The sequence below is a fragment of the Sus scrofa genome, chromosome 8 (genome assembly GCF_000003025.6).
Source record: "Sus scrofa isolate TJ Tabasco breed Duroc chromosome 8, Sscrofa11.1, whole genome shotgun sequence".
Classification (NCBI taxonomy): Eukaryota; Metazoa; Chordata; class Mammalia; order Artiodactyla; family Suidae; genus Sus; species Sus scrofa.
The window spans coordinates 116,429,949-116,456,579 of record NC_010450.4 but is presented as its reverse complement, the minus strand read 5'-3'; the positions used below and the strand labels follow the sequence as shown (position 1 = coordinate 116,456,579).

General features: G+C 34.9%; 1 protein-coding gene across 4 annotated transcripts in view; it reads left to right on the top strand.

Annotated features, from left to right (window-relative positions):
* The window catches only part of TET2 (tet methylcytosine dioxygenase 2), a 133,724-nt gene that overhangs the window by 90,397 nt on the left and 16,696 nt on the right, over positions 1-26,631 (top strand). For 2 of the 4 annotated variants that reach the window (XM_013978993.2, XM_003129278.6), the window contains exons 4-8: positions 396-486; positions 1,898-1,991; positions 2,635-2,843; positions 22,204-22,354; positions 25,144-25,233. In XM_013978993.2, coding sequence (XP_013834447.1) covers positions 396-486; positions 1,898-1,991; positions 2,635-2,843; positions 22,204-22,354; positions 25,144-25,233 — 635 coding nt within the window. Of the gene's footprint in view, positions 1-395; positions 487-1,897; positions 2,844-22,203; positions 22,355-25,143; positions 25,234-26,631 lie in introns of those variants that run through there. The other 2 variants (XR_002346846.1, XR_002346845.1) reach the window with 2 other exon arrangements.

Here is a 26,631-nt window from a genome sequence, read left to right as displayed (position 1 = left end):
GACATCCAAAAAACAGGCAGGCTTCTAGAAAGCTGTCATTTTTTTTTTCCAGTTTAAAAAATTGGATTATAGTTGATATTACATATAATATATTCTAATTCCCTCCCTCTTTTCCTTGTTTAGTTCCACTTACTTGGTTTAAAATAATTCCTTATCCCATATCTGAAATGTAATTTAATATATTTTTATCCAACAGGCAGCATGTACATATACTTAATTATTTGGCACATTTTCTAATAGATTAGTTCATCAATTTACTCATTTTAAAGAAAAAAAAATGTTTAAAGTCACATTTAGGGCCCTTAATGTGCAGTTGGGGGATAAGCTTTGTGGATGTAGCCTTTATATTTAGTATAATTGAGGTCTAAAATAATAATCTTCTATTATCTCAACAGAGCAAATTATTGAAAAAGATGAAGGTCCTTTTTATACCCATCTAGGAGCAGGTCCTAATGTGGCAGCTATTAGAGAAATCATGGAAGAAAGGTAATTAACGCAAAGGCACAGGGCAGATTAACGTTTATCCTTTTGTATATGTCAGAATTTTTCCAGCTTTCACATACAAAGCAGTAAACAATTGTAAATTGAGTAATTATTAGTAGGCTTAGCTATTCCAGGGTTGCCAACACTACACACTGTGCTATTCACCAGAGAGTCACAATATTTGACAGGACTAATAGTCTGTAAGCTGGCACAGGCTGCCCACTTTGAGATAGATGCCAGAAAACCCAGGCACGAACAAGAACCAGTCAGCCAGCGTGCCAGGGACAAGAGTGCTGGCACAGGCTGCAAAGAGAGGCCCCTCTGGCTTTCCCACTCATGATAAAGTGTCAAAAAGGAAAGAAGAGAAAAGGTGGTATGAGAAAGGAACCCTTGAGTTAAATCCACCAAGAGTTGTGAAGGAGTCGTTATCTCTATGGAAGCTATCCATTAGTATGAGCAGAGGGCAAGAGTGATATGCTGAATAGAAATAGAGACAGATTCTATTCATAGCTGCATTTTTTTTTTTTTTTTACTATCACAAGTATTTACCTGAATCTACACAGTTACTCCTGCATGTAGAAGACTCTTTTGAATGAGATAATCAATGCAGAGAGAGACTTTCATATAGATATCCATAGCTCTGAGCTGTTACTATGCTAGGGTAGCTTTTCTTTAAGAGGTAGGCAGTGTTAGCATTAAAATACACCAAAAGACATTCTAGGCAGCAGGGACATATTCCATGTCATTCTTGCCCCATTTCCAAATTACTCATTTCTACATTAGCACATAGAAATTCACTAAACAATCATCCAGTAGCCTGGCAGAAATAGTGAATTTCCCTCAGTGCCCATTTTTATTAGCAAATAGTAAGTAGTGCCTTGGTCATAATGGAATATATAATCTATTTCTAGAATTATCCTATATTCTCAAAATTCCTGGATACTAGTTATTTGCCAGCCTTTTTTTAAAAAAAAATGTGAGAGATTCTTAGAGGGACAGTTCTGGCTAAAATCTACTATGATTCCCCAAGTTTTAAAATAGCTAAATTTAGTTAAGGACAAATCAAATAGTACATATCTTAAGAAGACTGAATTTAACAAACTAAAAAATTTCATGCTTTGTGAAATTATGTATAAAAATAAGCTTTCCCATTATTTTCACCCAACATATAATTTCAAAATGGTTCGTTACAATTATCAGTATATTTTGATACTAAAGAAATACAAGGCTTAAAGTCTATTATCCAGTTTGCTTGGCTTAGATCTTTTTTTTTTTAAGTAAACTATTCATTTCTCAGGATGTGGTCATAGAATAAAATTATGCTCAAATGTTCAATATTTTGGTTGCCTCATAGATTCATTTGCTAATTTTATATGTGTGTGTGTGTGTGTGTGTTTCTGTGGATTTCTTTAAGGTTTGGACAGAAGGGTAAAGCTATTAGGATTGAAAGAGTCATCTATACTGGTAAAGAAGGCAAAAGTTCTCAGGGATGTCCTATTGCCAAATGGGTAAGTGTGACTTGACAAGGTCTTTGGTCTTCAGTCTTGTGCATTTTGATTCATTGATCTAACCTCAGAATTGGGTGACCCAGGTCATAGAGTCATTTATGCCGGCTGAAAGAAGTCTTGCTTATATTTATTTTACCACGTGTTATCTCTCAAGAAAAAGGCAGATTAGTTTAAAATCATGTAAAAACTATATTTAACTGTAATTAAATTGTGAGGCAGAGGTCTGTTCACATGCCTGCTAAAAGTATAACTGCCTGGCATGTGAAGAAGAGGTCCTTTATCCTTTAAATACCTGCAGTTAATCTTTATATTGTCATTTATGAAGACCTTGAACTTTAAAGACCTGCCTGTCTTCCCTCTCACTCTGGCTCTAATGCAGAGGCACTGCCCCACTGTGCTGGGTAGAGCCTACTACACACCGAGGACTTTGGCATCTGTCCCGGTTCTGACCGCAGGTTAAGCCCCCACTTTCAGAGATGGGCAGCAAAAGGCAAGTTGCAGGTGCTGGGAAATGTGGCCCTAATTGTGACCCAGACATGAGAAAATAGGCAGACATCAATCAGTGCTCTCACCTGCTGCAAGTGACCCTTGTTTTGTTTTGGTTGGGGTGGGGGGTGTTGGGGTGGAATGGTGACCCGAACAGGTGGTTCGCAGAAGCGGCAGCGAGGAGAAGTTACTGTGTTTGGTGCGGGAGCGAGCTGGCCACACATGTGAGGCTGCAGTGATTGTGATTCTCATCCTGGTGTGGGAAGGAATCCCCCTGCCTCTGGCTGACAAACTGTACTCCGAGCTCACCGAAACACTGAGGAAATATGGCACGCTCACCAATCGTCGGTGTGCCCTGAATGAAGAGTAAGTAAAGCCTGGCCTCTCCTCTCTTTCCGTGCTAGGTTTGAGGGCACAGTTAAACCTGCGTTTTTACTTGTTTCAAATAGGGATCAAAATGTCCGCTTCACAGTCATGTGATAGGAACTTGTTTTTCCTAATGTGGATAATTTGGGGTGATTTCATTTACTGATATTTTGTACCTTCAGAGAGTGTAGCTATTAGTTTGAAGTAGCTTACTGGAAATTTGAGTATTTGTACCCACAAACTCAACCTTACTATATGCACTTGGAATTATTTGCATGTCTGCTTACTGTAAATGACAGCTCTTTTGTGTGCCTGGCCACCACATTTAGGAAGTATTGACACCACTTCTATGTTGCAGTATCTGAAACAGAAAATAAGTTTGGTGAGAAACTTTAGGATTCCCAGGTCCAGGACTTTACTGTATATGTAGCAAACATAAAAACACAAGGCCTGTAGAAGCGCTGTAGAAACAAACTTATTTTGACTTCATTTCAATCTAGTTTGTTATTTCCATTGTAATAATCAACATTACTTCCATTGAATAATCAAGAAATTAGTTGCTATGGATAGGCATCATTTTCCTGGAATATAAAACTTTGGAATAGGAGAGCAAGGGTTTTAATGTATCCAAGTGCTGGTATGGTTTGTTTTTGTTTTTGTTTTTTGGGTTTGTTTTTGGTTTTTTACCTCATCCACTTGCAGGCAGTTTATTCACTTGGAAAAAGCTTAACTTTTTAAATATAATTAAAAGACTATAGGAATAGTCAGTGTTACAGTGAAACCCTATATAGCTGTTTTACTCACGGTCAGTACCAAAATAATTTTAATTTTGCACTTCTTCCTTTAGTCTCCTTTCTTCTGCATCCACCAAACTACAAAGTAGTTTCTGAGCTTATGGACTTGTTATGCTACTCATTCTAAGAACCCACTGCTAACCAAATTTGTTCAATTGCTGATTATTACTCTAACTGGTATGGTTTTACTATTTGTTAACATAGGTTCTCCATCTCAGTTACTGGGAGGTGGGAGAGGGAGTTGCAAGTCAACTTTAAATAATCTGTTTAAGAAAGGTACTTTTCCTGTATGAAAGTGTGACTTGGCTTTCCATGATAGGTTACTTTGAGCATGTAACCTTAGTGCCATAAATCCACTTTACAAAACAATATGTTGGAGGGAGAAGTTGCTGATTCATAAGACAGGACTCAAACTTATGACTGACTGCTTTAGGTATAAAGTAGTTTCTTCTTTAAAAAAAAAAAAAGTGTATTTATGTGCCTTTAATCAGAAAGAAAATGAAAGTTAAGTCACCCTGAGCTGATTCAGTGGCAGCATTTTTCTTAGGAGTTAAGTGACACTGCCTTGTTTTTGTAAAGCAGACTTCCCCTTAGACTTGATGGCTAGAACTTTTAAACCACTAAAGAACTTAAGTGAGGATGACAGCTGTTGTTTTATTTAAATGTGTTTAAATTTAAATTTATTGAAGTTACATGCAGTATATTGTACATTCTTTGTAATTGATTTAATTATTATTAATATTATACATCTCTGATATTTTTTTCCCTTGAAGGCTTTTCTTTGATTCCTATAAATGCCATTGTCTGAAATAGAATCTGACATATAGACAGAAATTCTTTGTTGAGAACTCTCCCAAAGTACATTATTTTACATTTGAAAACCACTAATAATGATTGGACCAGGGTCTAACAAAAAAAATTTTTTAACTGATGTAAATAAGAAGCAAATACAAAACTATTAAAAGATGTGCTTCAATATTAAGACGCTTTAAAAGTCAACCTTTATATTTTTGCTTTGTCTAGAATTTCAAGGTGAAGAGTAATTATTTAGAAGAAGTTTTTGCCTTGGGCTACTCATACCTAGAGCAGTTCTCCAAAAAGAGAAATAAAAAATACTCTTGAGATACCTGATTCAGAGAGACATTTAACCAATGGCAAGAGAGACTTCCTTCACTCAGATACAGCTTTTGAAGTTTCTTCTCTCCCATAAAATAAATTTTATGTCTGGCAAAAGTTAAAATTATGATTTTGGGGCCAAGAGTGGAAGATAATCTCACATTGGGTCTGCTGACTCAGTTCAATGTTCAAAGTGGTGTGACCCTCATGACTGCGTTACTATAAATCCCAGTGCCCACATGCATCATAACCACCCACTGTGAGGCCAGAAAAGAACTCTGAGAGCATCTTGCAGTGGGAAAGTCAAAAGTGGATTTTACATTTCCTTTGAGCCAAGCCAGCTGTTTTCCCTTTAAAGATTTCCCTTTGAGATTTCCATTTTATGACTAAGTCTCACCAATACTTTTTGGCAAGTCAGAGTTGTGGGAGTGTATCTGTCATTATAGGAAAAGTCGAAGCCAGAAATACCCCTGCCATGCTGGTGATATTAAACTTTTAAAGAAACATTCTATTATAAAAAGTTTCAAATATACATAAATGGAGGAGTGAGTATAATGAATTCCCCTGGGCCCATTACCAACTTTCCATCTCCCTCCCTCACGACCTACACCCACTCCCACCAGTGTTTTAAAGCAGATAACTTATCACCTCACCTTTGTTCACTTCCGTGTGTATCTCTAATAATAGATAAAGGACTTTTTTTTTTTTTTAAGAAAACCTAATCACAGTGTTATCAATCATCTCAAAATCGACAGTGTTTCTGTAATATCATTTAATGTTCAGACCATGGTCAAATTCTCTACCCTATATGTGTATATATGAAGATATTGAGAAAAAGAAAGTCCATTCCTTGCATTTGATTGATGCTTTTGAGAAGAAGCTTTGAGTAGGTCCTAGCTCATGCCTATTGTCCAGCATAATTTTTTTTCTGTTTTATTTTTTTTAATTTTTTGTTATAGTTGACTTACAATGTTCTGTCAATTGCTGCTGTACAGCAAAGTAACCCAGTTAAACATATATATACATTCTTTTTTCCACATTATCCTCCATCACGTTCCATCACAAGTGATCAAATACTGTTCCTTGGGCTATGCAGCAGAATTTCATTGCTTATCCATTCCAAATGTAATAGTTTGCATCTGCTAACCCCAAACTCCCTGTCCCTCCTACTCCCTCCCCCTCACTCTTGGCAACCAAAAGTCTGTTCTCCATGTTCATGAGTTTGTTTCTTTTCTGTACATAGGTTCATTTGTGCCGTATATTAGTTTCCAGTTATAAGTAATAGCATGTGGTGTTTGTCTCTCTACTTCTGACTTACTTCACTTAGTATGAGAGTCTCTAGTTCCATCCATGTTGCTGCAAATGGCATTATATTTTTTATGGCTGAGTAGTATTCCATTGTAGATATGTACCACGTCTTCTTAATCCATTCCTCTGTCATTGAACATTTAGGTCGTTTCCATGTCTTGGCTATTGTGAATACTGCTGCAGTGAACATAGGGGCACATATATCTTTTTCAACGAATGCTTTGGATATATGCTCAGGAGTAAGATTGCTGGATTATATGATAGTTCTATATTTAGTTTTCTGAAGGTACCTCCATGCTGTTTTCCATAGTGGTTGTACCAGTTTACATCCCCACCAACAGTATAGGAGGGCTCCCTGGCATAATTATTGATAGAACTTTTTTCTGTTATCAAAAGTGTCCCCATTTGGAAGATAATGATTCACAAGCCTCTTTTTATTTTTTTTACTTTCTAAAGTATAGTTGATTTATAATGTGCCAATTTCTGCTATACAGAAAAGTGAGTTAGTCTCATAAATACACACACACACACACACACACATACATACATATATACATTCTTTTTTTATATTATTTTCCATCATGGTCTGTTCCAGGAGATTGGATATAGTTCCTTGTGCTATACAATAGGACTTTATTGTTTATCCTTCTAAATGTGATAGTTTACAAATTTACATCTACTAACCCCCAATTCCCAATCTATCCCACTCCCTCCCTCTCCCCCTTGGCAACCACAAGGCTGTTCTCTATGTCTGTAAGTCTGTTTCTGTTTTGTAGGTAGGTTCATTTGTGCTATATTTTAGATTCCACATATAAGTGATATCATCTGGTATTTGTCTTTCTCTTTCTGACTTACTTAGTATGATAATCTCTAGGTACATCCACGTTGCTGCAAATGGCATTTTTTGTTATTTTTTTTAATGTCTGAGTAGCATTCCATTGCATATAAGTACCACATCTTCTTCATCCATTCCTCTATCAGTGGACATTTAGGTTGTTTCCAAGTCTTGGCTATTGTGAATAGTGCTGCTATGAACATAACGGTGCATCTGTCATTTCGAATTATAGTTTTGTCTGGATATAAACCCAGGAGTAGGATTGCTGGATCATATGGTAGTCCTATTTTTAGTTTTCTGAGGACATAAGCCTCTTTTTATTGATAATTGTTTCCCCATCTTTTTAAAATGAATTTATTTGTTAAAGATACTGTATGATTTGGTATGTAAAATTTCCCACATTCTGGATTGGCTATGCACACTTATTTAACCTATTCCTCTATTACCATTTTCTTCTGAACACTGGTAGCTAGAAATTTAAATATGTAGGTGCACATGTATGTATATATATTGGAAGAATGCCTTTTAAGTGGTAATGAAATCGTCTTAGTTCTTTATACTTATTGGGAGGGACATAATACCTACTTTGTTCCGTTTATACTGATGTTTAGAGTATTCAGTTCAAGAATTGTTAACTTGATCCATTCATCATAAAGTTTTCCTAGAAAGCTTTTATCTAATGGTTTAGCATATCCATTGAGATTACTGTTTCCATTATTTTGACAGTTTGCAAAGTGATAATTTTCTTCTTTTTTAATGATGTATAAATGTGTTATATTCATTTAAATTAGTTTGCTAGTCTTTCTATACTTGCATAAGTTTGAAGAGCTGATCTAATTTTTAGTTTAAATTTCATTCGTTTTTACAGTTAAAGTACAAATGGTAACTCAGAGGTTGAGAGTGTTTTTAAAAAATGTTTTATAGGTGAATATTTTTCTGATTTGTTTTTTAAACATTAGCCAAGTTTTGACCCATGTTAAAATGAGGCTGCAATGTGAAAATTCTAACAATATTTAAAAGGTCTCTATAGAAGTAAAAGTGCCTTTTAGTAGCTACTTCATATAGGAAATCACTTTGAAGTCAGTGTGTTTTGTAGGGATTGTTTTAATTTAGGTATAATTCACATACCATATAATTCAACCTTTTAAAGTGTACAACACAATGGATTAGTATATTCACAAAGTTATGCAACACTTTCATCACTCCCAAAAGGAAACCGCTTGGCCATTAGGCAGTCACTTCCCATTCTCCTCCCACCTAAATGGCAACCACTAATCAACTTTCCATCTCTATAGATTGGCTTCTGAGCATTTCATTTTAACAGAATCATGTATTTGACCTTTCTGTCTGACTTCTATCACTCAGCATAATATCTTAAAGTTCTTCCATGTCTGAGTTCCTGTTGTGGCTCAGTGGTAACAAACATGATTGGGACCCATAAGGACACGGGTTCAATCCCTAGCCTTGCTCAGTGGGTTGGAGATCTGGTGTTGCCATTAGCTGTGAGGTAGGTCGCAGACACGGCTCAGTTCCCACATTGCTGTGGCTATGGCGTAGGCCGGCAGCTACAGCTCTGATTTGACCCTTAGCCTGGGAACTTCCATATGCTGTGAGTGTGGCCCTAAAAAGACCAAGGGGGACAAAAAAGTTCATCCATGTCATAACATTAATCAGTACTTTATTCCTTTTTATGGCTGAATGATATTCCATCGTGTATAGGTACCACATTTTCTCTATTCATCAGTTCATGGACATTTGGGTTATTTCCACTTTTTGGTTATAATGAATAATGCTACATAAATGCCTGTGTACAAGTTTTTATATGGATATTGTTTTCAATTCTCTTGGGTATATATCTAGGAATGACCTTGTTGGTCACATGGTAACTTTGTAACTTTTTGAGGAACTGCCAAATTGTTTTCCAAAGCAGCTCTTCTATTTTTCATTCCTATCAGCAGAATATGGAGATTCCAATGTCTCCACATTCTCACCAAAATGAGTTACGGTCTGTCTTTTTTTATTATAGCCCTTCCAATGGGTATCTCATGGTTTTGATTGGCATTTCCCTAATGAGTGGTGACGTTAGGCATTATTTCATGTGCTATTGGCTATTTGTGTATCTTCTTGGAAGAAATCCATACTTAAATCTTGTAAGTTGTGTTGTTTTTGAGTTGTAAGAGTTCTTTATTCTGGATATTAGAACTTACCAGATATATGAAGTTCCTGTCATGGCTCAGCAGAAAAGAATCTGACTAGTATCCGAGAGGATGCTGGTTTGATCCCTGGACTCACTCAGTGGGTTAAGGATCTGGGGTTGCCATGATCTATGGTGTAGGTCACAGACACGGCTCAGATCCCATGTTGCTGTGGCTGTGGTGTAGGCCAGAGGTTATAGCTCCGATTCGACCCCTAGCCTGGGAACTTCCATATGCCATGGGTGTGGCCCCGCCCAAAAAAAAAAGAATCTTGAAGATTTACATTAATGTTTTCCTCCCAGAGTATTATTACTATAATAAACTTAGCTCTTACATTTAGGTCTCTGCCTACTGTTGAGTTATGATGGGAGATAAGTCCAACTTCATTCTTTGCATGTGGCTATCCAGTTGTCTCAGCACCGTTTGTGGAAGAGGCTGTTCTTTTCCACATTGAAAGACCTTGTTATCCTGCTTGAAATTAATTGACAGAGATGTATGGATCATTTCAGGACTCTTCTATTCCATTAATTTATATATCTTTATGACAATACTACATAGTGTTGGTTACTGTAGTTATAGTAAGTTTTTGAAATTAAGGTGTGTAAGTTTTTCAACTATTTTTCTTTACAAGATTGTTTTTGACTACCTTGGGTACTTTTCATGTCCCTGTGAATTTTAGAATCAACTTATCAATTTACCCATTTGGGATTTTTTTTTTTTTTTTTTTTTTTTTTTTTTTTTTTTGGTGTGTGCCTCTCCTGCGACATGCAGAAGTTCTTGGGCCAGGGAACAAACCTGAGCCCCAGCAGTGGCCCAAGCCAAAGAGTGAAAACACTGGATCCCTAACCCACTGCACCACCAGGGAACTCTCCCCTCTGAGATTTTGGTAGAGACTCTGTTGAATCAGTAAACCAATTAGTGAGTATTGACACCTTTTTTATTTTTGTTTTCTGGGTTTTTTTTTTTAATCTTTTTTAAAATTTAATTTTTATTTTATATTAGAGTATATTTGATTTACAATGTTGTGTTAGTTTTAGGTATACAGCAAAGTGATAGTTATACATTACTCATTCTTTTTCGGATTATTTTCCCTTATAGGATATTACAGAATATTGAGTTGAGTTCCCTGTATTATACAGTAGGTCCTTCTTGATTATCTATTTTATATATAGTAGTATGTATATATTAATCCCAAACTCCCAATTTATCTCTCCCCAACACCTTTCCCCTTTGGTAGCCATAAGTCCTTTTTCAAAGTCTGTGAGTCTGATTCTGTTTTGCAAATACGTTCATTTGTATCAATCTCTTTAGATTCCACATTTAAGTGATATCATATGATATTCGTCATTTTCTGGCTAATTTACTTCACTAGTATGATAATCTTTAAGTCTATCCATGTTGTTGCAAATGGTACTTTATTCTTTTTTTATGTCAGAGTAATATTCCATGGTGTCTATGTACCACATCTTCTTTACCCACTCCTCTATCAGTGGACATTTAGGTTGTTTCCATGTCTTGACTGTTGTAAATAGTGCTACAGTGAACGATGGAGTGCATGATCTTTTCAAATTACAGTTTTCTCCAGATGTACGCCCAGAAGTGGGATTGCTGGATGATATATATAGCTCTATTTTTAGTTTCCTAAGGAATCTCCATACTGTTCTCCATAGTGGTTGTACCAATTTACATTCCCACCAACAGTATAGGAGGTTCCCTTTTCTCCATATCCTCCACTAAGCATTTGTAAACTTTTTGATGATGGTCATGCTGATCAGCATGCAGTGATACCTTATTGTAGTTTTGATTTGCATTTCTCTGATAATTAGTAGTGTTGAATATATTTTCATGTGCTTTTTTAGCCATCTGTCTGTCTTGTTTAGAGAAATGTCTGTTTAGGCCTTCTGCCCATTTTTGGACTTTTTTTTTATGTTGAACTACTTGAGATGTTTGTATGTTTTGGAGCTGAGTCCCTTGTTGGCCACTTCATTTGCACATATTCCCTCCCATTCTGTGTATTGTCTTTCATTTTATTGTTTCCTTTGCTATATAAAGGCTTTTCAATTTAAATAGAACCCATTTATTTTTGTTTTTGTTTTTATTACTCTAGGAGGTGGATCCAAAAAAAATATTGCTGCAATTTATGTCAAGGAGTACGCTGCCTATCTTTTTCTCTAAGAATTTTATAATATCTAGCCCTATATTTAGGTCTTTAATCCATTTTGAGTTTATGTTTGTGTATGGTATTAAAGAATATTCAAAAAAAAAAAAAAAAAAGGAGTTCCCCTCATGGCTCAGGAGTTAATGAATCTGGCTAGCATCCATGAGGATTCAGGTTCAATCCCTGGCCTTGCTCAGTGGGTTAAGGATTGGCATTGCCATGAGCTGCAGTGTAGGTCACAGACACAGCTCAGATCCTTTGTTGCTGTGGCTATGGTATGGGCTAGCAGCTACAGCTCCGATTCAACCCCAAACCTGGAAACCTCCACATGCTGTGGGAAAAAAAAATTCTATTTTCATTCTTTTATGTGCAGCTATTCAGTTTCCTAGCACCACTTGGTGAAGAGACTGTATTTTTATCCATTGCATATTCATGCCTTCTTTGTCATAGATTAATTGACCATAGTTCCTGATCTTATTTCTGGGCTTTCTATCCTCTTCCACTGATCTGTATTTCTGTTTTTATGCCAGTACCATACTGTTTTGATGATTGTAGCTTGGTAGTATTGTCTGAAGTCAGCAAGATTGCTTCCTCCCATTTCATGTTTCTTTCTCATTATTTTTTTCTTTTTTGACTACTTGAGGTCTTTTATGTTTCCATACAAATTTAAAATTTTTTGTTCTAGTTTTTTGAAAAATGCCATTATAATTTGATAGGGATTACATTGAATCTGTAGATTGCCTTGGGTAGTATAGTCATTTTGACAATATTGATTCTTCCATCCCAAGAACATGGTAAATCTTTCCATCTGTTTGTGTCATTTTCAATTTCTTTCAGTGTCTTATAGTTTTCGGAATACAGGTCTTTTGCCTCTTCAGGTAGATTTATTCCTAGATATTTTATTCTTTTTGATGCAACAGTAAATAGGATTGTTTCCTTAATTTCTCTGATTGTTCATTGTTACTGTATATAAATGCAAGAGACTTCTGTATGTTAATTTTGGATCCTGCAACTTTACTTTATTCATTGATGAACTCTAGTATTCTGGTAGCATCTTTAGGATTTTCTGTGTAAAGTATTATGTCATCTGCAAACAGTGACAATTTTCCTTCTTCCCCAGTTTGGATTCCTTTTATTTCTTTTTCTTCTCTGATTGCCAGGACTAGGACTTTCAAAACTATATTTAATAAAAGTGGGTGAGCACTGATATCCTTGTCTTGCTCCTGATCTTAAGAGAAAATGCTTTCAAATATTCACTGCTGAGCACAATATTAGCTGCGGGTTTGTTGAATATGGCCTTCATTGTGTTCAAAGCTGTACCCACTTTCTGGAGAGTTTTTATCATAAATGGTGTTCAGTTTTTTTCAAACGCTTTTTTTGCATCTATTGAAATGATCGTAAGGGTTTTATGCTTCAGTTTGTTAATGTGGTGTATTACAATGATTGGTTTGCAGATATTGAAAAATCCTTGCATCCCTGGGATAAATTCCACTTGCTCATGGTGTATGATCCTTTTAATATATTGGTTGATTCAGTTTGCTAGTATCTTGTTGAGGATTTTTGTGTCTATGTTCATCATGATATTGACATGTAATTTTCTTTTTTGTGGTATCTTTGTCTATTTTGATATCAGGGAGTTGGTAGCCTCATAGAATGAGAATGTTCCTTCCTCTGAAATTTTTGGGAAGAGTTTTAGAAGGATAATTGTTAACTTTTCTCTAAATGTTTGATAGAATTCACCTGTGAAGCCATCTGGCCCTGAAGTTTTGTTAGAAATTTTTCAATGACAGTTTCAATTTCAATACTTGTGACTGCTCTGTTCATATTTTCTATTTCTCGTTGGTTCAGTCTTGGAAGAATGTACCTTTCTAAGAATTTCTCCGTTTCTTCTGGGTTGTCGCTTTTATTTGTGTGTAGTTGCTTGTAGTAGTCTCTTATGTTCCTTTGCATTTCCCTGGTATCAGTTGTGACTTCTTCTTTGTCATTTCTAATTTTATTGATTTGAGCCCCCTCTCCTTTTTTTCTTGATGAGTCTGGCTACATGTTTATCAATTTTGTTTTTCTTCTCAAAAAAAGTCTTTAGTTTCATTGATCTTCTTTGTTTTGCCTCTGTTTCATTTACTTCCGCTCTGATCTTTATAATTTCTTTCCTTCTACTAATTTTGGGTTCTGTTTGTTCCTCTTCCTCCCTCTGGTTGTTTTAAGTGTAAGGTAGGTTGTTTATTTGAGGTGTTTTGTTTTGTTTTTTCTTCTTGTTTCCTGACGTAAAATAGACTTCCCTCTTAGAACTGCTTTTGCTGTTTCAAATGGGTTTTGGGTAATCACATTTTCATTGTCATTTGTCTCTAAGTTTTTGGGTTTTTTTTTAATTTTGCCTTTGATTTCTTCAGTGATCCATTGGTTGTTTAGTAACATATTGTTTAGCCTCCATATGTTTGTGTTTTGTATACGTTTTCTTGTAGTTAATTTCTAATCCTACAGCATTATGGTAAGAAAAGATGCTTAACATGATTTCAGTTCTTCCAAGGCTTGCTTTGTGGAAGTCCATCTGGTCTAATGTGTCATTTAAGGGTTGTGTTTCCTTATTGATTTTTATCTGTATGATCTATCCATTGATGTAACTGGTGTGTTAAAGTCCCCAAATTATTGTGTTATTGTTGGTTTCTCCTTTTATGGCTGTTAGTATTTGCCTTATATATTGAGGTGCTTCTTTCTATATTGGGTGCATATATATGTACAATTGTTATTATCTTTTTTGATTGATGCCTTGATCACTATGTAATGTCCTTCTTTATCTCTTGTAAGAGTTTATTTTAAAGTCTGTTTTGTCTGAGTATTGCTACTCCAGCTTTGCTTCCTTTTTTAAGAAATTTTTATTAAAGTTGATTTACAGTGTCCTGTCAATTTCTGCTGTACAGCAAAGCAACCCAGTTATACATGTATATGCATTCTTTTTTTCCACATTATCCTCCTTAATGTTCCATCACAAGTGATTAGATATACAGCAGGATCTCATTGCTTATCCACTCCCAATGCAATAGTGTTCATCTGTTAACCCCAAACTCCCAGTCCTTCCCTCTTCCTCCCATCCTTCTTGGCAATCAAAAATCTTTTCTCCGTGTTCTTGAATTTGTTTCTTTTCTGTTGATAAGTTCATTTCTGCCATATATTAGATTTCAGATATAAGTAATATTATGTGGTATTTGTTTTTTTCCTTCTGACTTACTTCACTTAGTATGACGGTCTCTAGTTCCATCCATGTTGCTGCAAATGGCATTACATGGTTCTTTCTTATGGCTGTGTAGTATTCCATTGTAGATATGTACAACATCTTCTTAATCCATTCATCTGTCATTGGACATTTATGTTGTTTCCTTGTCTTGGCTACTGTGAATAGTGCTGCAATGAACATATAGGTGCATGTATCTTTTTCAATGAAAGTTTTATCTGTATATATGCTCAGAATGGGATTGATGGATCATATGGTAGTTCTATATTTAGTTTGTATTTGAGGTACCTCCATACTGTTTTCCACAGTGATTGTACCAACTTACATTCCCACCAACAGTGTAGGAGGGCTCCCTTTTCTCCACACCCTCTCCAGCATATGTTCTTTGTAGATTTGCTATTGATGGTCATTCTGACTAGTGTGAGGTGGTGGTACTTCACTGTAGTTTTGATTTGCATTTCTCTGATAGTGATGTTGAACATTTATTCATGTGCCTATTGGCTATCCATTTGTTCTTTGGAGAAATGTCTGTTTGAATCTTTGCCCATTTTTCAATCGTTTTTTTTGTGGTTTTTTTTGTTTTTTTCTGTTGAGTTGTGGGAGTTGTTTGTATATTTTGGAGATCAAGCCCTTGTCAGTTGCTTCATTTGCAACTATTTTCTTCCATTCCATAGGTTGTCTTTTTTTTTTTTTTTTATGGTTTCCTTTGCTAAGCAAAAGCTTTTAAGTTTGATTAGCTCCCATCAGTTTATTTTTGTTTTTATCTGTATTGCTTTGGGAAACTGACCTAAGAATATATTTATATGGTTGATGTCAGAGAATGTTTTGCCTATGTTCTCTTCTATGAATTTTATGGTGCCTTGTCGTATGTTTAAGTCTGTAAACAGTTTTTAGTTGATTTTTGTGCATGGTATCAGGGTGTGTTCTAGTTTCATTGATTTTCATGCAGCTGTCCAGTTTTCCCTGTACCAGTTGCTGGAGAGACTGTCTTTTTCCCATTTTATATTCTTGCCTCCTTTGTCAAAGATTAATTGACTCTAGGTGTCTGGGTTTATTTTTAGGTTCTCTCTTCTATTCCATTACTCCTTATGTCTGTTTTTATACCAGTACCACACTGTCTTGGTTATTGTAGATTTGTGATACTGTCTGAAGTCTGGGAGAGTTACGCCTCCTGCTCCCAGCCCCCCTTAGGATTAGTTTGGAAATTCTGGGTCTTCTATGGTTCCATATAAATTTTTGGATTGTCTATTCTAGTTCCATGAAAAATAATCATGGGTAATTTGATAGGGATTGCATTGAATCTGAAGATTGCTTTGGGTAGTATGGCCATTTTAACGATATTAATTCTCCCAATCCAGGAGCATGGAATATCTTTCCATTTCTTTGAATCCTCTTTAATTTCCTTGGTTAATGTTTTACAGTTCTCAGCATATAAGTCTTTCACCTGCTTGGTCAGGTTTATTCCTAGGTATTTTATTTTGGGGATGTGTGATTTTAAAAGATATTACATTTTTGTATTCATTTTCTAATATTTCATTGATAGGATACAGGAATTCAACCAATTTCTGAATGTTATCCTTGTATCCTTCTACTTTGATGAATTTATTGCTCAGTTCAAGTAGTTTTTGTACGGAATCCTTAGGGTTTTCTATATACGGTATGTGTCATCTACATACAGTGACAATTTTACCTCTTCTTTTCCAATTTGAATACCTTTTATTTCTTTTGTTTGATTGCTGTGGCTATTCTTTTGATTTCTTTGCATGGAATACCTTTTTCCATCCCCTTCCTTTTAGTCTGTATGTGTCCCTAGATCTGACATGGGTCTTTTGTACACAGCATATATACAGTTTTTGTTTCTGTATCCGTTCAGCTATTCTATGTCTTTTGGTGGGAGTATTTAATCCATTTAAGGTAATTATTGATACATACATTCTTAATGCCATCTTGGTAATTGTTTTGGGTTATTTATATAGGTCTTTTTTTCTTCTCTTCCTCTTTTATTCTCTGGTGACTTGATAACTATCTTTATTGTTGTGTTTGGATTGCTTTTTCTTTTTTACATGTGTATCTATGGTAGATTTTTGGTTTGTGGTTCCGGTGAGGTTTTGATATAGCACTCTATATATGTGTATATATATGATATTGTTTTGAGTCACTGGTCTCTTAATTGCAAATGCATTTCCAATGTCCTACATTTGTACTCCTCTCATGATTGCTGGCTTGGTATCCTGTTTGTGTGTGAATGATTTACTACTTCTACTGTATGTTTGCCTTTACTGGTGAGATTTCCCATTTATAATTTTCTTGATTCCACTTGTAGCCTTTTCTTGTCCACCTAGCTATGTTCCCTTAGTATTTGTTTTAAAGCTGGTTTGGTGGTGCTGAATTTTCTTAGCTTTTGCTTGTCTGTAAAGCTTTCAATTTCACTTGCAAGTCTGAATGAGAGCTTTGCTGGGTAGAGTATTCTTGGTTGAAGGTTTCCCTTTTGTCACTCTAACTGTATAATGCCACTCCTTTCTGATATGCAGAGCTTTTGAAGAAAAATCAGGTCTATTCAGATTGTCTGTTTCTTCTTGAGTCAGTTCAGTAGTTCATGCCTTCTAGGAATTTGTCCATTTTATCGAAGTTATCTATTTTGTAGATTATCATTTTTATAGTATTTCCTTATGGTGCTTTTTATAAGATCATTAATATCCTCTTTTTCATTTCTAATTTTAGCAATGTGGTTTTTATTTTCTTGGTAGTTCTAGCTAGTTTTGTCCATCAGGAACTCAGACAGCCAGTGTTCAACAATTGCTTCTGGCTGTTACCAACAAATACCTTCAGTCAGGAATGGCAGTACATAATAGGTGAACTCCAAATCAGATCAAATGAAGAAAGCCTTGCTAGTGGAGACTTCTAGGGAACTATCAAATAGGTAAAGTAATGACATTTCTAAGGGAAAGGGTCTTTGGAAGATATACAACCTAATTCTGACCCCTTCAGTGGTTGCCAGCCTGCCAGTTTTCATCATAAATATGGACTGTTGGTTTTCAAGTCTGTCATGGTGTTCTGGGGACAGTGAAAATAGGGCAAGTTAAAACACCATAAATCTTAGTTTCTTTTCCAGAATTTCATTGCTTTTCTTGAAAAAGTGCTTTCCTGAAATGCTGAAAGCCTTTTGTTAATTTTCGGACTTCTGAAAAGTTGATTCTGATAACATTTAGAATTCTTATTGCTTTGATGGAAGAGAGAATTTTTGGAAATTATTCTGCCACTTCTGCATCTGTAAATTTGTAATTTCTAATTATAGCATTCCTTCTGTATTTATTAGATTGAATTATTTAATGAACTTTTACTTGTCAATTATTTGGTTACTATTAAATATAGCTTGTAAACAAATGACAGAATAATGCATGCATGGTAAGTATTGTTAGTTGTGAAATTTCACAATAGTAATATCATGCCTCAGTAGCCATCCAAAAATGATCAGTTAGGTTTTTTGGTGGTAGGCAGTGGGGAGGAGGGGGAATCATTATTTACTCACTGAAAAAAAAAAAAACTAATGGATTTTTAACCTATGTTCATTTCAATGAGACATGATATTTGAGATCATAGTCTATCCAGATGTGACCATTTATAAAGATATTGTTACTTTTAGGCATTTTCAGTGGGCAGATACAAGTAATTTTTTTTTAGAAAGAAAATTTGAGCTTTGAGCTCATGAATTCATACTGTTATTTCCTGTTAATAGAATTTCAGGATATTTACTTTTATATTGCTTTTTTATCTTACACTGAAATTCTTATTTATTGACAATAACAATGATTTCTTCATGTCACAACATAAAGTAATTTCAAAATTGTATTATTTCTACTAATATGACTACTGATGTTCAGTGAGGTCTGGAGAGTAATACATAAACAAAATGATCATTTCAGCAAAGATAGAAAATACTATAAAGTGCCAAACAGTTATCACTGAGCTGAAGAATATCTAACTAAACTGAAGAATTCACTAAAAGGGTTCAATTACAGACTTATTCAAGAAATAACAGCTGAAAAATATATCCTGAAACAAACATACCAGCACTTATAGGATACAACAAAAGCAGTTCTAAGAAGAAACTTCATAGCATTAAATATCTACATTAAGAAAAATGAATGACGTTAAATAAATAACCTAAATTTACTCCTCAAGGAGCCTGATAAAGAAGTACAAACTAAGCCCAAATTTAGAAAAAGAAAATAAATAATAAAGATCAGAGTGGAAATAAATGAAGCAGAGACTTAAAAGACTATAGGGGAAAAAAAATGAAAGAAACTAAGAGCTTTTTTTGAACATATAAACAAAACTGGCAAACCTTTAGCTATATTTATCAAGAAAAAGAAAAAAAAAAGACCCAAAGAAATAAAATTATAAATGAAAGAGAATACATTACAACCCATACCAGACAAATATAAAGGATCATAAGAGAATACTGTGAATGGTTATACACTAGCAACCTAGAAGAAATGGATAAATTCTTAGAAACATACAACTTGAATCATGAAGTTGAGTCATGGAGAAATATAAAATTTGAATAGACCAACTACTAGTTAAAGAGATTGAATCAGTAATCAAAACCTCACAAAAAAAAAAAGAAAAGAAAGAAAAATAAAATTTCATGACCAAGTGGCTTCAGTGGTGAATTCTGCCAAACATTTAAAGTGAATTGACATCAGTCCTTGTCAGACTCTTCCCAAGAATAGAAGAAAAGAGATCATTTCCAAACTCATTTTTATGAGGCCAGCCTTACTCTGATGTAGATGTAGATAAACCAGATAAGGACACTGAAAGAAAAGAGTGTTACCAGCCAATATTCCTGATGAACATAGATGCAAAATTTCTCAACAAAATGTTAGCAAACCAAGTCAAAAGTACATGACAAAGATCACACACTATGACCAATTGGGATTTATTCCAAGGATGCAACATGGTTCAACACACCCAATAAATCAGTGCAATATATCCTACCAAATGAAGGGAGCAAATAATATGGTCATCTCAATAGATGCAGAATTTTTTTTTTTACAAAATTCAATATCTTTCATGATACAAACTAAAAAACAAAACAAAAAAACCTGAGTATAGGAGTTCCCATTGTGGCTCAGTGGTAACAAACCCAACTAGTATCTATGGGGATGTAGGTTTTATCCCTGGCCTCACTCAGTGGGTTAAGGATCTGACACTGCCATGAGCTGTGGTATAGATCACAAACAGCTCAGATCTGGTGTAACTATGGCTTGTGGTATATGCTGACAACTGTAGCTCCAATTCGACCCCTTGCCTGGGGACTTCCATGTGCTATAGGTGTGCCCCCCCCCCAAAAACAAAAATAAATAAATAAATAAACAGAAAAAACTGAGTATAGAAGAAATACACCTCAACATAATAAAGGGCATATATGAGAAGGCCACAGCTAACATCAAATTCAATAATCAAAAGCTGAAAACTTTTCCTTTAAGATCAGGAACAAGACAAGTATGTCAACATATTATTGGAATTCCTAGCCAGAACAATCAGATAAGAAAAAGAAAACGCATTCAAAATGGAAAGAAGTAAAACCATCACTCTTCACAGATGACATATGTACATAAACCCCTAAAGACTCCACCAAAAAAACCTGTTAGAAATAATAAACAATTTCAGTAAAGTTGCAGGATGCAATGTCAGCATACAAAAGTCAGTTGCTTTTCCATACACTAATAATAAAATAACAGAGAGAAATCAAGCAAACAATCCCATTCACTATATCACCAGAAAAAATAAAATACCTAGGAACAAATTTAATGAGGGAGGTGAAAGATCTGTACACTGAAAACTATGACATTAATGAAAATATTTTAAAGAAGACACAGATAAATAGATATTTCATGTTTATAAATTCGAAGGATATTATTAAAATGCCTATACTACTCAAAGCAATCTACATCTTTAATGCAATCCTTATCAAAATTCCAAAGGCATTGTTATAGTAATAGCAAAAACAATCTTAAAATTTATATGGAACTACAGAAGACTCCAAATAGTTAAAACACTCAAGAATGAAAAAGAAAACTATTCATCACACTTAATGGTTTTATACTATATTACAAAGCTATAATAATAAAAACAGCTTGGTATGGGTATCAAAACAATAGATCAGTGGAACAGAATACAGAGCCTAGAAATAAACCGATGCAAATATGTTCAATTATTTTTTTGACAAAGGAGCCAAAACTATACAATAAGGGAAGCATGGCGTATTCAATAAATGGTTATAGGAAAACCCGATACTAATGTAGATGAATAAAACTAAACTCTTCTCTTACACTATACACAAAAGTCAGATCAAAATGGATTCAAGTCTTAAATATAAAACCTGAAACTTTAAAACTCCTAGAAGAAAACTTAGGGAATAAGCTTTTTGATATTGGTCTTGACAGTGATGTTTTTAAGATTTGACACCAAAAGCAAAGGCAACAAAAGCAAACTAAACGAGTGTGACTGCACCAAACTTAAAAGCTCTGCATCGCAAGAGAAATGATCAGCAAATTGAAAATGCAGCCTATAGGATGGGAGAAAATATTTGTGAAAGACCCAAATAGACATATTTACAAAGAAGACATAGAAATGGCCAACAGGTACCTGAAAGGTGCTCAACATCACTAATCATCAGGGAAATGTAAATGAAAAGCAAAATGAGATATCACCTCATACCTGTCAGAATGTCTATTATGGGGGGAAAAAAAAGACGGAACAAATGCTGGCAAGAATGCAGACAAAAAGAGAACCATTGCACACTATTGATAAGAATGTGAACAGGCGCAGCTACTCTGTAAAATGATATTGAAACTCTTCAAAAAATTAAAAGAAGAACTACCATGTGATCCAGCAGTCCATTTCTGGATATATATGCAAAGGAAATGAAATCATTATCTCACAGACATTATCTGTACTTCAAAGCTCATTGCAGCATTATTCACAATAACCAAATTGTCTAGACAACCTAAACATCCACCAATGGACAAATAGATAAAGACGGATAATCAGTGAAGTCCTACTATACAGCACAGGGAACTATATCCGATCTCTTGGGATAGAATGTGATAGAAGATAGTATGAGATGTATGACCGAGTCACTATGCTGTACAACAGAAATTGTCTCAACACTGTAAATCAACTGTACTTTAATATATAAAAATTTTTTAAAATGTGTATATACACACACACAGAGGAATATTATTCCATGTTTTAAAAAAGGAAATCCTGCCATTTGTGACAACATTGATGAACCTGGAGAGCATCATACTAAGTGGAATAAACCAGACAGAGAAGACAAATACTGCGTGGTATTACTTATACATGGAATCAAAAACAGATTAACCAAATGTCAAGTTCCTAGAAACAGAGTAGAAAAGTGGTTGTGAGAGGCTGGTGGTAGGGGTGGGATGGAGTGGTGAAGGAAATAAAAGGTTTGTAAAATGGTATAATCTTTCAGTTATGAAATGAATAAGGTCTGAGGCTCTAATGTATAATATGGTGACTGTAGTTCATAATGCTTTATAATCTTTTCTGATGTGATTGTGGCATAGCTTAATATAGAGTTAGACTTCTTTTAAAACTAATTTTCTCTCATTTTTAAATGCAGATACCCAGAATATGATTGATAGCATAGACAGTGCAATCCATAGTCATCAACTTGGTCCTTTAATTTCTCAGGAGAACCTGTGCCTGTCAGGGGCTGGACCCAGAGACCTGTGGTGCCTCCTTTTCTTTTGGTTGTTCATGGAGCATGTACTACAATGGATGTAAGTTTGCCAGAAGCAAGATCCCAAGAAAATTTAAGCTGCTTGGGGATGACCCAAAAGAGGTTTGTTTACTTCCTGATGTATAATCTGTTTATTATTCATGGAGAATTGAGCCCAGATGAAGTGAACAATATGACATTCTGTTAAACTCTCATTAACAGAATTTTCTCTCAGAGGTGAATCAACAAAGTTTTGGCTAAACAGTAGGCACATATAATATTTTATAAAGTTAGCTTAATAACCTTGTCATATCAAAATAATAGATAAAATGTGGGCAATATAAACTCTTTATACCTGTGGCCTTCTGTATTTACCCCTTATCTTTCTATATTAATTCCAAGAGTTTTACACAGCTATCACTTCAGTTTTAAAACTAAATGTTAATACTTCAGTATTAAAACTTTCATCTTTGAACTTGATTTATAGAAGTCATATTTGTGACTGCCACATTCATAAAAGACCATTTCTAATCATGTTTTCATGCCATGAGATTTGATAGTTTTTTTGCTTTTTAAGGCTGCACCTGCAGCACCTGAAAGTTCCCAGGCTAGGGGAACTGTAGCCACTGGCCTACACCACAGCAACCGGGGATCCGAGCCACGTCTGTGGCCTACACCACAGTTCACAGCAACGCCTGATCACTGACCTACTGAGCAAGGCCAAAGATCAAATCTGCATCCTCATGGATACTAGTCAGATTCGTTTCTGCTGCGCCATGATGGGAACTCCGAGATTTGATAGTTTAATGTTACTATAATGAAAGCATTAAAGTAACTAAAACATATTTAGACTTTAAGAATGTAGTTGGTTTTTGGAGTTCCCATAGTGGCGCAGTGGGAAATAGCAGAAAGACAAAAAAAAAAAAAGAAAGAAAGAATGTAGTTGGTTTTTGTTTGTTTGTTTTGTCTTTTTGCCATTTCTTGGGCCGCTCCCACAGCATATGGAGGTTCCCAGGCTAGGGGTCTAATCGGAGCTGTAGCTGCCAGCCTACGCCAGAGCCACAGCAATGTGGGATCCAGGCCACGTCTGCAACCTACACCACAGCTCAAGGCAACACCGGATCCTCAACCCACTGAGTAAGGCCAGGGATTGAACCCACAACCTCATGGTTCCTAGTCGGATTCATTAACCACTGCACCATGACAGGAACTCCATAAGAGTGTAGTTGAAATAAATGGACATCGATTTCTCATTTAAGTCAATGGTTTTTGTCCTCTCTCTAGAATACTTACTTCTGAAAAAATAACTTGCAAATTGGTAGCAAATTTAATGACTTTTGGGTAGTATATGTTCTAGACTATACTATATATAATTGAATAATTATATATATTATTATATATAATTACAACTGTATAATTGAATGATCATAAAAACAGTATATTTAGTAATTTAAATATCTTCATATTTTTAGTGAATCTATATTCATTATAATTTTCTTTCAAATTTTAAACGGAGTTGAAATTTGCTGTTATACTGTGGATGTAATAGTATTTCTGTGTCCCTCTAAGTGGAAAATTTGTTAACTTTATTATTTGTGACTATAAATGGAAAATGTGTGTTAACTTTATTATCTGTGACTATAATAATAAGTGGAAATTTAGTAAAGTGCAAAAAACTCTTCAAGTCGGGAATTAAATTTTTTTCATAGGACCACAATATTTTAATCAACTGTATTAATGTGTTAGAGATCCTCTTTTCATAAGAAAAACACAAATATTTAATAAACCTAATGAATAGCAGTTTTGCATGCGTTCTTTCCCTTTAATTTTTCGCACTGGAGGGCTTTTTGACCACCACATCATACTTGTTATCGCTCTAACCAGGTTTCATGTAAATCGAGTCCAAGGGATGCTAGTGATACAGCTCCACTCAAGACACCATCTCACCTGCTAAAATGCAAACAAATATATCTCTGCCAACTCGTTACATTTCCCAAGGTTTTTAGAGAAATATCAAATATGAAAACTTCTAAGTGTTAATAGAACAACTTCTAAGTGTTAATGGAACAACTGAGTATTATCATCTACCATTTTAAAAAGAATGTCTCTTGAAAAATCTGTTCTTTGGTTTGGAAGAAGGGTGTGTAACTGAACATCCCTCCTTTCTAATAAACTTTGCCAAGTTTTTCATGTATATACCACATTATAGTTCTGAGAGTTTCATGCCTATCTGAAGCTCCTAGTAATTTTTAGTTGTTTATGGAGAGATCATTTCAAATTCTGAAATGCAATTTTTATAGAATTTAAAAATATAAAGATTGAAAATAGACAAAGTAAACCAAACAAATCCTTTCAATCCTTTCTCATCTTCCACAGTCACTAAATGGAGAGGGAGTAGAGAATGCGATCTTTTAGAGATCAGATGGTTTCATTCTCCTAACCCTTCTACCAAGCATAGGCTTCTACTTACAAAATGCCAAGTAGCTGCATATAGAGTAGAAAATTGATTATTCTTGTGAAAGTACCAAAGAGCGAGGTATCTAATGGCACATACAAAAATAGATGATACGTGATCTGTATTTTTCATACATAGTCTGGACTTTACACTTAGAAACAGTCATGTTAGGATACTTGACATTTAATACGAGACACTTGGATTTCCCTTATGGGGCAACAGGTAAAATATCTGCTGTTGTCACTACAGCAGCTCAGGTTGCTGCTGTAGTGCGCATTCGATCCCTGGCTCAGGAACTTTTACATGTCATGGGCACTGACCAAAAAAAAAAAAAAAAAAAGTGTTCTATTGTGATTTGGATCTAAAGATGTAGGGAGATAAGATCTAATTGATAGCCTCTCCTATGTAGACACAATGGATTTAGAATTTAATATGTAGAATTATTCATTTTATACAGGAAGAAAAACTGGAGTCTCATTTACAAAACTTGTCAACTCTTATGGCACCAACATACAAGAAACTTGCACCTGATGCATATAATAATCAGGTAAGTTTAAACAGTTTTTTTTACAATTAGAACACTTCACTTACTCATTATCGATGACCTACCTATCTGCTTCCAAAAAAATGTTGAAGCAGTGATTTGTCTTTATTCTTCTTTTTCTCGTCCTAATTGTTGAAGTCACTGAAGTGTTCTGTTTCTGATATATGGAAATGACACTATCCAAAAGAGCATATTTTTGGTCTTTTGATCTATAAAGATAATGAGCTTTTAAGGCTCACAAGCTGTTTAATCTTGTTCTGTATGGATAATTTTGTCTCTGTAAGCAGACTTTAATGATTAATTAAAATTATATGGCTAAAACTATAGGTTCTAACTGTTAACTGTTTTTACAGCAAGTCTATACATATAAAGCTAGGGGTATATTGCTTGTAAGTGTACATTACCTGTGTCCAGATACGTCAGATTTTGTTAGATTTTTCTTTTTCTCTTCTTTTTCTATTGGCCTTGGCTCCATGAACCAAGCAAAACTTTTTTCCCCCTTATTTTAGAAATGTGTGCTGGGCTGCACTTATATGGAAGACTTAGGTGATTTGTTCAGAAATGCTCACGAAGGAGGCAAAAAACTGGTCTTCCTTGTTTCAGTAACATCAACAACAAAGGCACTAAATGAAAGCCTGTTATCAAGCAGATACTTTATTTAGTCACGGTGGAGGTGGACATTGAGAAGCAGTATAGATTCTTTGTCTTTAAAAATATTCCTTCTTTAGAGGAGACATTGATATGTAAAATACACGTTATTGAAAAATGCTAACAGCTAGGATAGAGGTATGCACACATTTCTCAAGGAATGATAAGGTTCTCCCTGAAAGTAGAGATATAAGGTCATAAATGACCTTGGAAGCCACAACAGGATCAGCAGTGTCTCTGGAGCACTGGGATGCAGGTTCGAACCCTGGAACCGAAACAGCAGGTTAAGGATCCAGTGTTGCCACAGCTGTGGTGTAGGCAGCAACTGTGGCTCAGATATGATCCTGGCCTGGGAATTCCATATGCCACTGGGCAGCCAAAAAAAAAAGAATTGAGTTTATGTTGCTAGATTTCAAATTTGGCCATATTTCTGTTAAATGAATTTTTTATAGCAAATATTAATCAAATGGCTTAAATTGGACAACGGAACAGAACAGCAAGTATTGATGTTCTTTTTACTGCTTTGATTCTTACTATATATAGACTATCTCATACAATCTTTATTTTCTAAGTAAACATTAATATTATACTCTATTACTTTTTGTTTGGAGTGTTTTATGCATTTCTTGAACCTGGAATATCTAAAATATGAAGGTACCCCAGATTTTTAAGTTATAACAAAATGATTAAATATGTAGATGTACTAACCAATTGGCATAAAGTTTTAGTTAAGCAAGGTAAATAAGGTCTAGA